Source organism: Anopheles arabiensis, chromosome 2, assembly GCF_016920715.1.
Source record: "Anopheles arabiensis isolate DONGOLA chromosome 2, AaraD3, whole genome shotgun sequence".
Lineage (NCBI taxonomy): Eukaryota > Metazoa > Arthropoda > Insecta > Diptera > Culicidae > Anopheles > Anopheles arabiensis.
The window spans coordinates 3,681,506-3,698,584 of NC_053517.1; the positions used below are offsets into that span (position 1 = coordinate 3,681,506).

General features: G+C 44.5%; 1 protein-coding gene across 1 annotated transcript in view; it reads left to right on the forward strand.

The window, feature by feature from the left end:
• The first annotated feature begins 14,168 nt into the window (after positions 1–14,168).
• Positions 14,169–17,079, forward strand: part of LOC120894645 (cell death protein hid) — a 56,114-nt gene continuing 53,203 nt past the window's right edge. Inside the window, exon 1 of the mRNA XM_040297358.1 lies at positions 14,169–15,846. Within this exon, the coding sequence (XP_040153292.1) occupies positions 15,345–15,846 (502 nt within the window). The 5' untranslated portion in view covers positions 14,169–15,344. The remainder of the gene's footprint in view (positions 15,847–17,079) is intronic.

Genomic DNA, 17,079 nt, shown 5'->3' on the forward strand with positions numbered 1-17,079 from the left:
GTTACGGCTTGTGCAATGAGTGCCCTGCGTTGGTGTTATGCCGTACCTTTATGTGTTAAAATAGGAGGAAACAAATAAATAACGTTGAGTGACGATCACTCCGCAACTGCATCGCCTATTGTTTTAAGGTTTAGGTCATACTGGTCAGCACCGTATCAATTGGGAACAGACACGTTGCAGGCAGAAGATAAGAAAAATAAAACAGAGAAAGTAGCTCAGAGGGACGGAAAACAACGAAACCACAAATTTGTGTCGCACAAAGCATGATTCACTTTTGTTCTAGTTTTTGCTTCAGCTCTCTCAACCACAGGACACGATTTCGAGTCATGCTGAGGAAAGTGTGTTCATACAAGTTGTCTCATGTGTTAAACAAAAGAAATTATATTTTCTTTTTTATTTAAATATATCAATTCAATATTCTTGACTGACTCATGTTTTCTGTGAACACCTGGAGCTGAGTGGTGTTACTGCTCAATATGAATGTATAAGATATCTGGCCTTAATGATTGCCCTCCTGAAGTATTTATAGAATCCCAATAACATGGGCTACCGCAATGTAGTAGGGCTTTGCTATCAGCACTTCAACCCGCTAATTGCCGACACTTTCTTTTACAATCGATTTCAATTGCCAAATGACTCAAAGTGTGATTCAAGACTACCTCCACACATCGTATATACGTGGTTGTAGGGCAGGTCTAAAATTGCTCCTCAATCTGATCTGTCACACGCTTGACCACCCGATGTGGCCTTCCCCTGTATAGCCCTTCCCCATCTATCGAATCTCAATAATGCATTGCATTCAAAATAGCTGCAGCGTATGAAACTGCGCAAATTGTTGTCACAAACTAACCGGTGAACCGGCAAACACTGATAACGATGACATTGCCTCCAACCTCAGCTACAGACTCAGTCAACTAGCGTGGGAAAGTGAAATGCGGCTTATGGCAACTCGGCGAAGATGTTTTTATTGAACTAATAAACCGTTTTAATAAAATTGAATCAACTCAGTCGGCGAATCTTCGACATAAATAGGTTTAAGAAGACACTGGAGACTCCATCCCGGAAGAAACGTACATAATTCGCTCACGCGAATGTTAATTACTACGCCGCTATTTATCGCAAATGAAGTGTGACGAGTGTCAAGACTCTTCGCTGGCCTTCCTCACCCCTATTCCCCGAGTAGTCACGAAAGTGGATTGAGTCGTTGATAAGCGCGTCTACCAGCACGCCTAGCTGGTGGTGTAAACCGCAACAGCAAAAGTGCTTCATTTCACACTCCTACAAGTGTTGCAAAAGTGGTGGCGTGTTGTTTTGCGATCAGAACGATTTGTTTGTTTTTCAGCAATCAGTTCATTTGATCATAATAATCTCAGACAGATGACGAATTGGAGCTTATACGGTAACGTAGACAACTAAATGCACTGATTCTTGATTGTTACACTGCAATGAACTATTCGAGAGGATTTAAACGGCTCCAAGAATATGGTCTATTTTGAGCGTCAGATCTTTCTAATCTGCAATCGATCGCCACGCCTTATCTGGTTGACCTTAAACCTTAGGAATGACAGCACATTTCACCACTCAGAGCACAACCCTCTCGGGGGTGTATTGATGGTGGCCGGGTTTTCTGTTAACCGCAGTTCATTATACGCGCGACAGACTGACCTCGAAACGATAACGATCTCTACCGACGCGATCATCATCAGACGCGGCAGCGAAAACGCAGCTGTACGAGGAAGTTCCTGCCGACTGTTTGTCAGATCTTTGTCCATGGATTGGGGTTTTTTTGTTGTCTTTGTACCATTTGGATGGGCTGCGGTTTTGGGAGAATCACTGACCATTACAAAGCGATTACGCATTTATGTGTCTGTATTTTGAAAGTGTTTTAAATAACATGGTGTCATAACAACGAGCCATAAAGCGTGTTGTTATCAATAAGAGCAATCAGGTTGATAAGCAATATCACTTTTTTGTGTGTGAAAGTCCAGTGTCTAGAGCAGGGGCCTCCAAACTTTTCAGTTCGCGGGCCGCATTGCTTCAAAAATAACAATTTTGAGGGCCATTTGACGCTACCTTTAACTGATGATTGAACGTTTAAATCTCGTTTTTATAACAAAATACTAACGTTACTTGTACAGCTTCGTGTTACTAAAGCTTGATTTTTGTCTAAGAAAAGTAAAAAATACAATTTTATTTGAAAAAGTTATAATAACGTAATATTTATATTAACTCTGGCAAAGTCATCGTGGGCCGCATTATAAGCTCTTGAGGGCCGCATGCGGCACGCGGGCCGTAGTTTGGAGACCCCTGGTCTAGAGCATGTGATAATTTGATAAAAACAATACCCAACACTCACGCAACAAGAGCATGATCAAGCTTCTAAAACGAATATTTCTAACACGCATTAAAGTTGCTAATCTTTCTGCGCAATTCGGGTATTCCAGCCTATCAGGCATCTCTCTTTCCGTGTGATTCACGACGCACCGTACTGTGTCCCACTTTATGCGAGGGCGAACATTTCTTCACCCATGCAAACCCGTCCATTGTAATTCGATACAGGGAACACTCAACCCCGGATCGCTACATTAATAAAAATTCACATTTCCAAATCCCAGGGCCACCTGCAGACTGGTGATGTATGCACTGCACTGCACTGCATCATAAAATTAGCCGCCCGTCCATCACCAGAGCTGCTTCAAGGGACAAAGAACGATGTTGCTGGAAAGCGAAATGGGTATACGTTTCTCGGGATGATTTCGAAGGGAAAACGAAAAATGCAACAGTACGATCGGAGATATTTGGAGAGTTCGGTGCACAATTCATCAGCGTAAACTATTAACCTAATTTTGCGGCATCCCTTTTTCGTAACCCTTTTGTAATCTCAATATATTGTTGAGGAAGGGCTTTTAGATGCAGATTCTTACTGTTATTATTTCTAACTGCCTGAGAACTTACCCTATAAGCGAGACATTTCGAACGCATATCAAACTATTCAAGTCTGCACCTTTCAATGTATTCATTAGAAGGTATTTGTCATTTTGTTCTTGGAACTGGAAACAACTAAAGATATCACTTTATTAGCTTATGCAATTTCAGTCTCATTAAATTCACAAAATAAATAGACCTTTTCAGAGCAAATGTTTTATAAATACTTTTTCCCTTGTTCCATCTCACTACGCCACAAAAACACAGACGCCCGCCCAGTGTATCCGCTAATATTGAAATCGAACCGGCAAAACCCCAAAACGCTACCAAACTACGCGCCGCGCACCACTGCGGCCGATGAAGCGATGATTTGTTTAATGTTGTCGGCACCTCCCAAGAAGCGTAGCCCAAGCCCTCCCGCCTTGATGGGTTCAGATTTTCGGCTGAATTATTGCCTTCCTGCCTACCGAACGCCACGAGACGCCGACCAACCTCAAGCGAAATGTTACGCACTTGCTGCCGAGCAATCATTCACCCGGCATCATCATAACGATAGCTCATGCGCTTCTCCAACTGGACCGGGAAGGGAGGCTGTGTGTGCTGGGTTTGAAAGTGATCTTCCACAGAAGCACAACCCAAACATGCCCAAATGCCAGCATCATCAGCATGGAGGAGGATCGCGAATCCGATCCTTCACTGATGCGAACGACATGGCGCTAATACGTCACTTTCATTGCGGTTATTGTGGGGTTTTTTGTTGCTGTTGGTGTTACTTGCACTGAGCCCGAGTTGGCCAATGTGCATGGTGCCGCTCGCTGCAGTCGGAACGGTCCATCATCTGGGCAACGATTCGGGACAGTAAGGAAGAAAAAAAAGCCATACACATATGGTTACCATTTGACGGGACTGTCATTTAAATTATCATAAATCGGATCGAATTTCCGTCCCGCAGTGGCCAGTTGAGTGGGCGAGAGAGAGGGGAAGAAAACGCGTCCGAATTGAGAAAAAAAGAAGGTCTTTGCACGAGACGAACCATACAATATGGTGTTCGTTCCCGCAGCATTGATGCTGCCTGTGCTGTGTTTGCATGTTTTTGACTGTTCTGTTTTATGATGCATCCTCCAAATCTTTCGCAAACGAACTACCGATTTTTCGCCCACGTTCATTGCATTGCATTTCAGTTTTTACGGATCCTTCCTTCTGCTTCAAAACTCCTGGTAGACCTTTTTTTTGCTTTCCTTCGTGAAGTGCTCTTCACTTTTGCAAATAAAGCCTCTCGATCGACGGCGATCGATCCTCTCGATCAAGTGAACGGAAGTAAGCATTGGCAGGCAGAAGAAGATGAAAGAGAATCAACAAGAGAACGAGGGAAAAAAGATGCACGCATAAGCAAAAAGAATACACAACAAACGAAGTTCTAAATTGCTGTGCCGTCCTGCGGACTGCAAGGATCGCTAGTGAAGCGAACAAAAACGAACAACAAAATCCACGGGCACAACAAAACATGAATAACCCACACGAAAAGTTCGTCGCTGTGTGTGCCAAATCGCTCGAACGTTTGTGCTGTTGCTTTTCGAGAAGATGAAACGGAAACGAGGAAATAGGAATTAATATAGAAAGAACCGAAAGAGGCAAAGCAAGGCGTAAAGCAATATAAAACACATGCAAACCAATGTGCAAGGCAAGGAAGCAAAACTTGCACAAAAAGCAAAAAATTAAATGCATAAGATCGAACGCAAAGGATCGTAAAAGGGAGACAGAGACAGGGAAAGAGATAAAAATGAAGCTCGCAAAAAAAACAACAAACCTGCACACATTGCATTACACCACCATCTGAAGGGGGGAGGTTTTTGAGGGCAAATTGGACGCGTTCTGGTCAGCCGTTGCAGCGAATTCGCGGTGCAAAGTGCATCGTCCAGCGCGTTGGAAGACACCGAAAACGAGAGAAAACGGGGCACGGATTGGGGGAAATTGGGAAACACAAACCTCTGTCCACAACCATCCCGCACAATAAACCTCTTTCTTTGGCGAGCCGTTCGCGAGCGAGAAAGGACACCGAGCGGTGGACAACCTGTTGGGAAAAAAGTGGGGGGAGAGCTTAGGGTGAGCTGAGCTCAAGGTACCCCAAAATCGTTCCCTTTTTACGATTCCCCTCTTCAACAGGCCCGGCTACTCCTGGACCTTCACCCTTCACCGTCCGGAAAGGTTGCATGAACAGACCGCTCACACACACACACACACACACACACGATCGCGATCAGGGGGATTTTTAAGCAAAACGATCAAAATCATCGAAAACGATGGAAAACTCGACGTATCTTTGGTGTGGTTGTGTGGATTGTGTTCCTCTCGCTCGCTCCCTCATCGACAGCCCTTTTTTGTTTTCTTCTTCTCGAGGTCTATTGCTCCTTTTTTTGTTGGTTGGTGATGAACCTCTCCCTCAAGATGGACCCTGTCCCTTCACCCTCCTTTCCCGCCCGTGCTTCTGCGCCTTGTTTTCTTTGCCCTTTTTATCCATTTATCTTCGTCTCGTCCCGTGCGTTGCGTCTTCCGTCTTCCGTCGGGGAGGTTTGGGCAAGGAGTTTTTCGGTTTCTTCTTCTTTTCTCTCTCGGTTTGCCCTCGACACACGCACAGCCCGTTCGCCGTGCGCTTCCAGCGGCGGAAAAAGAGTGCACCGTACAGTTTTGCTGCACGTGTGTGCATAACCCGGACCCGGGCGGTTTGATGGGCACATGATGCCACATCATGTGAGCCCGTTGTTCGTCGAGCGCATCATCGAGCGAGCAAAAAAAAAAAAATGGGAAGGAACCATCCCGTTTCTGGGGTGAAATAAATGAAGAGCCAAGGAGAGAAGCAACAAAAAAAAAGAAGCCTATCCCTCACATCTCCTTTTTAACACCCCTACACTGTTGGGTGCGCTCTAAGCAGCAAGGGAAAATGAATCTGTCTTTGCTCGAAACGATTCCTGTTTGCTGTTCTTGTTGCGTTTTTTTTTCTTCCTTCAATTCTCTTTCTGTTTGCATCCCCTTTCCATGCTTGCACATTTCTCGGTTCCTGGGTCTATTTTTATCCCTGAAAATACGCACTTCTTTCGCGCGCGCCCAGCTCATTTTGTAAATATTATGATTCGCTGCTTTGGAGGATCGCGGATCTTCTGAGGGGCGATCAGGGCGACCCCAGCGGGGTCCGCTGCTGCTGACCTGGAATTATGGCACCGTTGCGGCGTGCAAATATAAATATCCACCAACAGTGTTGATTCGTGTGCGGCACGGCAGGTTCGTCTCCTGTCGCTTTGCCGTGTTTTATTTGACAAAAAGGGGGAAGTGAACAAGGGGCCGCCCTGAACAGATGCAGAGAGAAAGTACACACCGTACATGCCGGGATTGTTGTCATCGGGAAAATTAGAACTTTGCGCTCTGCTCCTAAGCCTGGTGCAAAATGGTGAAGATTATTTTTGCACATCGTAGCAAGAATGTAATGCACGCGCTGGTTGAGGGATTCTTCCGTTGCGTTTGCCCGGATGGGGCACATAAATTATGCGCTTTATCGTTTGCGTTGTGTGTGATGTAATGGGAATAAATTTAGCACCGCTCAAACTGTCCGCAGAAGCGTTCTTTTCTCATATATCAAAAGGTGATTGTTTTTGTTGTGTTTTTTGGCTTTGGGAAGGATGAGGATGTGTTTATAGGTACTGTTAGATGTAATCGGTGAGTAGTGCACCGACCGCTATAGACGCACATCGATCATCCTCGCTGGAAGCTATGACAGCGAGATCAATAGGACATGTGGACGCGTCAGACCGATAGCGAGGACAATGTATGTGTGCGTTAGACGTAAGATAAAAAGCGAAGCACGCGGTTCAGGCAAAAAGGAATTGTGAATTATAAAGATAAAATAAAAGTGAACTAAATTGAAATATTATCAAACATTTATGGTCCTTCGAACCGGATAAGGTGCAATAAGTGATAAATTACAACGAAAAGTAAATATCAGCCCGTAATATGGAGCGTTTATTGATTAAACGATCACTGATGGATGCACGAGTACAGCTGCTCAAGACAAAGGTCGAGGAAGTGGTGGCGAGCGAATACGACAGTGTAAGCATTGCTGTGTGCTTGAAGAGAGTCAACGACCTGTCCACGCAGTATGTGGAATTGCAAGAAGCGATTGTGGATGAGTGCGAAAACGAGCAGCATCGAAAGGATATTGTGGATCATCAAATTACATTCGATGAAATTACATCAAATATGCGAACCGCTTTACTAAAAATTGATAATCGTTTTAGGGGAGCTGCCGAAGAGAAAACGTCGGAACAAAATGAAGGCAACGAACAAAATGGTGCAGGCGCCATCAAATTGTTAGCTGAGCAGCAAACAGAATTGTTAAGATTGCTGTCGTGTTCATTTAATCCACATGCCGAATCAACTTCGGTAGCAGATACAACCCCAAGAATCGATGTAAGACTGCCGCGGATGAATTTACCCACTTTCGATGGTGATATACTCAAATGGGCATCCTTTTATGATTTGTTTGAAACTGCTATTCATCAAAACGCATCGCTACACAATGCACAAAGATTGTACTTCTTGAAGACAAATCTAACCGGCGAAGCAGCTGCTTTAATTTCGCACTTAAAGATCGAAGACGGCAATTATGAGCCAGCTCTAGAAAAACTAAAGCAGAGGTACGAAAAACCGTTAGAGGCAGCTGTGAAACATATCGATCGATTCATGAAGCAACCGGCAATTGTTAAACCATCGGCAAGCGGCTTACGATCATTGCATGATATTTCCGACGAAGTGCTACGAGCACTGGCGGCTATGAAGCAAGAAGGACGGGATATTTGGCTAATACATATTCTTATAGAGAAGCTAGATCCTGAAACAAAGCAGCTGTGGTGTCTTAAGCAAGCCGAAGAAGGTGATAATGTGATGAAGTTGGACATATTTCTGAAGTTTATCGATGATCAAAGCTCAGCGTTGTTTATGGCAAAACCACTTCCAGAAAGACCAATAGTAGCAAGATATGAGAGACGTGAAGCATCTAAAGCATTGACAGTTGGCGTTGTTGAGAACTCAGTTAAAGTTTGTGGCATTTGTCAAGGCACACATAATACGTCAAATTGCACTAATTTCAAATCGATGAGCGTAATGGATAGATTAGGTGCGGTTAAATCGTTGGGTCTGTGTTTCAACTGCTTACAAAAGGGGCACAGAGTACCACAATGCAAGACAGTGCAAAATTGTCACCTATGTCACAAACGCCACCACACATTTTTGCACATAACAGATCTAAGAAAACAGCCATTTGATAGAACGATTGAACGACCCAATTGCCTAGTCGTGTCCCAAGAAAAGGAACAGAGACAAGATAATGTTATAAAAGAAGGAATTAGTAGAAGTGAAGAACATGTACAAACAATTCTTAGTGCGAGCACTGTTCCAAAATCGAAGAGGCAAATTTTATTATCCACTGCTATGGTTGATATTTACGATGATTCGGGAAACCGATTTGCATGTAGAGCCCTTTTGGATTCAGGATCGCAACTTAATTTCATCACGACTAGAATGGCAAATATTATGACACAAAAAAGAAGAAATATTGACTGCGTAGTAAGTGGCTTTAATGGAAAAGAAGTGCGTATTTTACAAGATATGAATATCAACATAGCATCACGCATAGAAAAATGTATGTTGAATATTGATGTGCTCATCACTCCTAAGATCACGAACGAATTGCCTGAAAGATCATTTGATATATCTGAATGGAATATTCCTACCGATATCGAGCTAGCTGATCCTACCTTTAACATGAGAGGAAAGGTAGATATATTGATCGGATCAGAATGGTTTTGGAATCTGGTTAAGCCTAATCAGTTTGAGATGGGAAAGAGTCTTCCTATACTAACCAAAACATCGCTTGGATGGATAGCTGGAGGAGTCATTAATACTAATGTCCAAGTAATAGCGCAAACATTCTGTTTAACGAATAACGATACACTAGCTGATATACTTACAAATTTCTATAAGATAGAAACATGTGATGAATACGTTCAAACACGAGACGACGATGAAACTGTAGCACACTTTAATGAGACACATCGTCGAGACGCTGATGGAAGATTTTGGGTTCGCCTTCCATTCAAACCCAATTGCGAGAAGTTAGGTGATTCAAAAGAGATAGCCATGAAGAGGCTAAGTACAATAGAAAGACGCCTAGCTAAACAACCAGAACTTAGAGAACAATATTCAATATTCATGCGTGAATATACAGAATTGGGTCATATGAGAAAAATTTCGAAACATGAAGAAGGCGATGCGAGTGATGCCTATTACAAACCACATCATTATGTGCTGAAACCGTCGAGCACAACCACGAAGCTAAGAGTAGTTTTCGATGGATCAGCAGCTACGTCGAATGGTATAGCACTTAATAATATTTTACGGAAAGGGCCGACGGTTCAAAGAGAACTATTTACAATATTATTGAGTTCGAGAAGTTTTCGATATGCCATAACTGCTGATATACCCAAAATGTATCGGCAAATTCGAGTGCTTTCACCAGATACTCGATTTCAAAGAATTCTTTGGCGATATTGCGCTGAAGATCCAATTGACGTTTACGAATTGGAAACAGTAACATATGGCTTGACACCATCCCCCTTTCAAGCAACTATGTCATTGCTGCAGACAGCATTAGATCATAAAGATGAGTTCCCAGAAGCAGCAAGGGTGCTGGAACAAAATACATACGTTGATGATATAATCGCTGGTGAAAATGATTTAGATCGTGCATGCAAGCTACAGAGAGACTTAGAAAAGATTCTAGCAAAGGCTTGTTTTGGCGCGCACAAGTGGTGTTCAAATAGTAGAGAAGTGTTAGAAAATATCGCGGAAGGAGATCGGGGCTTCAAATTAGAGGTGATAGATAAAAGCTCACCAATCTTAGTGAAAACGCTTGGCGTAGTGTGGAATCCTGATAAAGATTGGTATTCATTTGACGTTACTTGCAGTCAGCAAGAAGCGAATACGAGACGTAAAATATTGAGTGAAGTCGCTAAAATCTATGATGTGCTAGGACTGGTAGGCCCTGTTATAACGTTGGCAAAATTAATACTTCGAGAAGTAAGTGAGCTTAGAACTGGGTGGGATGAGATAGTGCCGCAAGTTATGATTAATAAGTGGATTTGCCTTCGTAATGAACTGTTTCATTTGAACCATTTGAAAGTGCCACGCTGGATTTTTGCGATTAATACTAAGGTGATTGAGCTCCATGGGTTTGCGGACGCTTCTGACAATGCGTACGGAGCTTGTGTTTATAGTCGATGCATCAATGACGATGATAGTGTTACAACGAATCTAATATGTAGCAAATCGCGCCTATTGCCAACTAAAATAGAAAAACGAAAGGCTATCACAACACCACGTGCAGAGCTACTTGCTGCACAGTTACTAGCTAGATTGGTTGTAAAAGTGATAGAAGCAATTGATGTGTCATTTAACAAAGTGTATTTGTGGACAGACTCACAAATTGTAGAAGCGTGGATACGTCACCCTCCAGAACAATTACAAACCTACGTAGCGAATCGTGTTAGAGAAATTCAGGGGTTTACAAAGGACTTTACATGGCGTTATATAACTTCGAAAAATAATCCTGCTGATATAATTTCGCGTGGTGAAACCCCCAAACGATTGTTGACTAATGAAGGGTGGTGGTATGGGCCCTCCTTCTTAAGAACAAAGAGTGTAGTTGAAATGCGTGTGAATCCAGAAAATGATTTTGAGGTTCCTGAGTTAAAGGGCAAGGTGACGTTGATTGCTGCAAATATGAAAGGAGTAAGGTTGAATTTTGAATTTACCAGTGACTATAAAAGACTATTACGAATGATGGTGTATATAGTGCGTTTTGCGAAACACAGAGTGTCTAAAGGAAGCGACTTTAAGAAAGATTTACCAACAAGTGCAGATTTAGAGGACAGTTTGAAGGTAATAGTGCGGTGTATTCAACGTGAATCATTTGCGAGTGTTTTTCGAGCGTTAGAAAATGGTAATACGAAACATGAACTATTGAGCTTGAGACCATTTATTGATCCAGTGGATAAGTTATTGAGGGTTGGAGGACGGTTGAAAAGTGCATTTATTCCGTATGATAGTAGACATCAGATGCTGTTACCAGCAAACCATAAGTTTGTGGAGATTCTTGTGCGACATTTACATGAAACGAACCTACACCAAGGACAAAAGGGATTGTTAGCAGTGGTTCGTCAACGGTTCTGGCAGCTAAGAGTAAAATCTACTATTAGGAAAGTGATTGCGAAGTGTGTTACTTGTTTCCGAGCAAACCCTACCACCATTGAGCAGTTGATGGGTGATTTACCGTCCTACCGGGTACAACCAGCCCCAGTGTTTCATCAAACTGGTGTAGATTTTGCTGGACCATTTCTAATCAAATCTAGTGCTACTGGAAGAAAGCCATCGATTATAAAGACTTATGTGTGTTTGTTTGTGTGCATGATTACTCGTGCAATACACATTGAGCTAGTTTCCGACCTATCGACCGATGCATTTTTGGCGGCCCTGCGTCGTTTTATAAGCCGTAGAGGCCTTCCTCTTAGAATCTTTTCAGATAACGCAACAAACTTCGTTGGAGCGCACAACGAGTTGGAAGAACTGGCTAAGATGTTTGCTGAGGAAGAAAATGCTAAGAGAATCGTTTACGAGTGTACCAGCCGAGGAATAGAATGGTCATTTATTCCTCCGAGGAGTCCCCATTTCGGCGGGATTTGGGAAGCTGGTGTAAAACAAGTGAAACATCACCTTACTCGCGTCGTAGGGGGCCATCGATTATCCTATGAGGAACTGAATACGACTCTTATTCAGATAGAAGCAGTACTCAATTCAAGGCCTTTATCTCCTTGTTCTAACGATCCTTGCGATTTAACAGCCTTAACACCCGCACATTTTTTGATAGGGAGAGCAATGCAAACAGCAGCTGAACCATCATATTTAGATTTAAAATTATCCAGACTGTCTAGATGGCAACTTGTGCAAACAATGGTACAGCAATTTTGGAAGAGATGGACTGTCGAATATCTTCCTGAGCTTCAGAATAGGTCAAAGTGGAAAAATGAAGTAACAATTACACAAGGAGTATTAGTATTGCTAAAGGAAACCAATTGTCCTACATTTCAGTGGCCATTAGGTAGAATAATACAGTTACATTCTGGAGCAGATGGTATTGTCAGAGTGGTTACAGTTAAAACAGCAAAGGGAGAATATAAGCGAGCGGTATCAGAATTATGCGTTCTTCCCATTGATGATTGAAATACCTATTTCAATGCGGGGAGTATGTTAGATGTAATCGGTGAGTAGTGCACCGACCGCTATAGACGCACATCGATCATCCTCGCTGGAAGCTATGACAGCGAGATCAATAGGACATGTGGACGCGTCAGACCGATAGCGAGGACAATGTATGTGTGCGTTAGACGTAAGATAAAAAGCGAAGCACGCGGTTCAGGCAAAAAGGAATTGTGAATTATAAAGATAAAATAAAAGTGAACTAAATTGAAATATTATCAAACAGGTACATTACGTTTCATAATGTTTGACATTAACTGACGGACAGGATAAGAAACATTACCTGCTCGCACTTGCAGTGTAATAATTTATTACACATCCTTTTTTCGTTTCGTTCTTCACTTATTCACATCAGAGCGAAATATCTCTCATTAAAAGTATTTTCCTAACCGATACGATGCGTCAGGCAAGATCATATTTACCGATACCGATCTTCAGCACCTTCCTCGGGCTTCGGAAAAGAATTCCCGCATACAACTCCCGCTGCATCGCTTTACGATCGCGACATTAGAAATATTATTTTTCAATCGTTAATACCCACAGCGCCCGATGCTAATAGGATTATGTTTCTTCCTGCTGCAGTAAATGATGCCCTATGCGTTTATGGTTTTTCCGTTTGTTATTCGAGCTACCATTTCTGGGCCCGGGTCTTTAACAACTCTTCACCGTCCATTAACGTTTTATTGGCTCGGAGTACCTTCAGGCTCCAGCTCCAAAACCGCTTATCGGACAGGATCATCGGGTGTGGTTAAACGATTCGTCAGTTTGACCCCTGAACTGGGTGAATAAAAATGGTTACTTAAAGAACGCTTTAAAAGCCCTACATCTGTTTGTTTCTTCCCGTGGTTCTTATCTTGCCCGCCGAAACGTAAACACTTGGCCCTCCGCTCGAGTGGCTGGACAAGCCTCCGCATCGATCCTGCCAGGGCTCGCGTAATCGTGTAGCGACAGGAATGGTTCGCATTGCATCATCCATCCCTCCGTTGGGGATGTTTACGTTGCTCCCCCTCGGTGGAAGGGTGTGGAGGTTTCGCACACACAAGAACATTCGCGATAGGACACACTCACACACTCTCGCCGTCTGCGTTTGTAACGCGAGTGGATCGAGGCTCGCAATACGATGAGTAGATAAAAAACAAACAACAAATGATACGCAAATTGCACCGCCGTGATTTGCCCGCTATGTGAGAGTGAGAAGAAACGACTCACTGTTGCGGTTGTGAGGCGATCGAGTAGGATCTCTCACAACTCTCAGCGCGTCGTCCCGTACGTCATCGTTTCTTTGTTATCCGTCATCGCAGGCAGCGAGCGATGCGTTTTACTCGCGCACACATACACGAGACGTGAGAGCAGGCGGAATTAGATTTACACTGAGTATGATCGAGGCAGGATAGTGTGTGAGAGTGGTGGTAGGTACAGTGATGTGCGTAGCTTTTGCTATTTTTGATATAGAAATGTTGTTATTTTTTGGGAGATTATAAAATAGTTATGAGATTTTTCATATGATCGATCATACTTTTCGCTCAATTTCCTAGTCAATTTATTGTAAATATTTTATTTTTTTTCCAATGTAAGACAACTGGCGTGTGCTCTCCTGTAAGCGCTACAAGATCAGGTTTTTGCTTGTACCGTGAGTGCGCTACCGTGAGATGAAACGAAACGCAAGCAACAGAACGAGAGCGAGAGCGAGAGAAAAGGCAAACACGGCTACAGCAGCTTGCTTTCGCTCACTCCCGCACGCGCATACGAATTGTTGTTGTGCGTGCTCGCTCACACACGCTCGATCGTACGGGCGTTATCTTGTCGGTGTGTGCGGTGCAGCCCAGAACAGCAAAAGGGCTAAAAGAGTGGGGCAGGAGGAGAGCGAGCGCTCGCGTTCTATCGTTTGGTTTTTTATCTCTCCGTCTCCCACACACACATGCACGCTCACGCCATCGGTAGGGACAGGCTCCGAGTGTGTGTTGTTTTTTGTTGTTGTGTTCTTGCCTGCGTGTGTGTTTCTTGTTTCTTTTTACTCCTGTTGTTCGCTTCTCCCTCGCCCGTGATCGCTCGGCAAGGCAAGTGAGCAGCAGCAGCAGCGCCCTGTGCAGTGCCAGTGGAGAGCATTTGTATAGGAGTTGCACAGCGCGTCGGACGCACCAGTCGGAGAGACACACCAGCGCACCTACCTGCAGGCAGCTAAAGGAGGACTCGGCACACACATAGTGAACGCATCGTCGTGTTCCGCCGCGACCCAAGCGAGAGCGTCGTTACGCGCGTGTGTGTTGTGTAGCCCCGCAGTAGTGCCTTCCAAGCGGTGGGATTGGCCAGACCGTGTTCGAAACGTCTTCCAGAAAGATTGTGCGAAAAACGCGTCGAGTGTGAATTTGCGGAGAAGCTCAAAAACAAAAATCACGATCCAACGAATCAACCCCAGATCGATCATCGAACAAACGAACGTAAACAATCCTTGCGACAGCTAGAAAGTGTGTGACGCGAGTGTGCAAAGTGTGTGTGCGTGCGAGTTTATATGCAAGTGAAGACGAAAATCTGACCCTCCGACACCTTTGAAAGGGCCGCGCCAGGGGAAAAAGTGTTAATCGTGCATTGCATCAGCGCTCGGAAACGCACGGCCCACTAATAAACATCAATTTAAGCGGGTGCAACAGTCGCGCCGTGCATGTGTGCAATAGCAACAATTGACAGCAATTGAAAGTGGCTTGCAGGGCGCATCGAGGCGTGTGTGCGGATAAGCCCTTTCCCGAGACCGGCCCGCTACCGATGAAGATGATCATTTTGTCGATCTTTCTCGAGAGTCCCGATTGATACCAGTGTGTGTGTGTTTGTGTTCGTGTACCCGTGTACTGATCAGTACTGAAAGAGCGCACCTGTCCACTTGCCAATTCTTACACTGCCCATATAGCACCAAAGTGACCAAAAAGTGTTCCAAACAGTGTGTTCACACGTAACGTTTAAGTGATTGTAGACAGAGCAGAGGGCGAGGCAGACGACGGAAACCGTAAACAAAATCTCAGGAGCATTTCTGCTTGTGTGCGTTTGTGTGATAGTTTGGTTTTGTGATGGCCAAACCATTTTCGCTACCCGAACCCGGCCCGGGCGGAGGATCGTCCTCGTCTGGCGCGGGTCCGCCCGCCAACAACGTGTCTTCCAACTCGAACGCGGCTGCTGGCGGTACCGCTCCCAGCACTCCCGCCCTCCCGAACGGTTCGGGCAGTGGGGCGAGCCATCCGGCCAGTCCGGCCGGTCCGCTCGGGCATCCACCGTCCGCTCCGATCCCGATGCCCGTGCCCACCTCTCCCCAGCAGTACCATCTGCAGCAGCTGCACCACCATCACCAGCAGCTGCAGCAGCACTACCAGGCGTACCAGGGCCCGCACGGCACGCTGATGGCCGCACCGCCCGGGTCGTCGGTCGCCATGCCGGTGGATCCGCATCTGATGCTGCCGATGACACCGCCGCCGAGCGGGTTCGCCACCACCGTCCAGACACCGCAGATTCCACCGGTGAACGAGCAGCTGGTGCAGGCCCTGTACGAGGCCATCTATCGCTGTTCGCTTGGAGGTAAGTGTCCGGTTGTTGTACTCAATCTCGCTCTCTCTGTTCCTGTTGCCACCGCGAACTTGCGCGTGGTGCGTAGCAAATCGTTCAAATAGCGTCGAACGAAAGGCGCAGCATGAGGGTTTGTTGTCTGCGCAGAATCAATAGCGACTGTATGGATAATTTAGAGATGATGAAGCGGTTAAGCAGGCTGTAGCGATAATTGATCCCACGATCTGCTATTCACTCTTTGAGTCGCTCAGAGTATAACTGAGAGTACAGACTTTTGGATTGAGTTCTACGAAGATGTTCTACTTTGAGTTCATCTTAGAGCCTGACCACAACTTTTGATAAGAGATGGTCGAGTTGAGTCTCGTGTCACACTGGAAGTAAGATCTAAGACGTTGTACTCATTATGACAATGAGCAGATATACTGCGTAATAGAGCATGGATATACATCATCCAAGAATCAGTAGAACCTTTGACCGGCGATTATGTTCAATTAATCAAATCAAACATCAAACGAGCTCAAAATGGAATATTCATGTACATAAAACAATGATTTTGGAGCATTTTTTTATGCGACATCCCATCAAAAGTCTACATGGAAATTCAATTTGGAAGCATAAATTACCATTCCGTTTGAATGTCCAGTAATCAATCAGTAATTATAATTAAACCCACAGCGGTGGGCCACACATCTAATCACTTACAAGCGTACCACGACGCTCATTACACAATTGAGCCTTCGAAAAACGTTTTTTGTACGAGAGCTGATTTCCATACCTGCACTTCTTTCTCAATTACGAAGCGGGGCGCATATACACCGTCCCTGGGAAGGAAGGAATGCATTTCCCCATTGAAATCGAATTAATCATATTTTGCGTTACACTAAATATGCTATCCAAACACGCAACGTATCATGTAGCAGTTCCGGTATGTGGGTCGCTTCATGACTGATTGGCTTCCTTTCAGCGCGTGCCTGATGTATCTGTCGTTCAGTGCAGACATGTAGCGTCACATAAAGTTCTTCCTACTTTGAACGCTTCTATGAGTGATGGTCATTTTGGGTGACAGTGTTATTCCGTCGTCCCCCGGTCTGTTGCTAACGTAATCAGTTTTACGAGTGCATCAGTCGCGCTACTTTAAGTGATTAGAGTGCAATAAGTCGCCACCCCCTATACCGGCATAAAAGATGCATTTCCATCATGCTAGCACAGGAGTCGCCCATTTCGTTCGGTTTGCTGATGAATAGG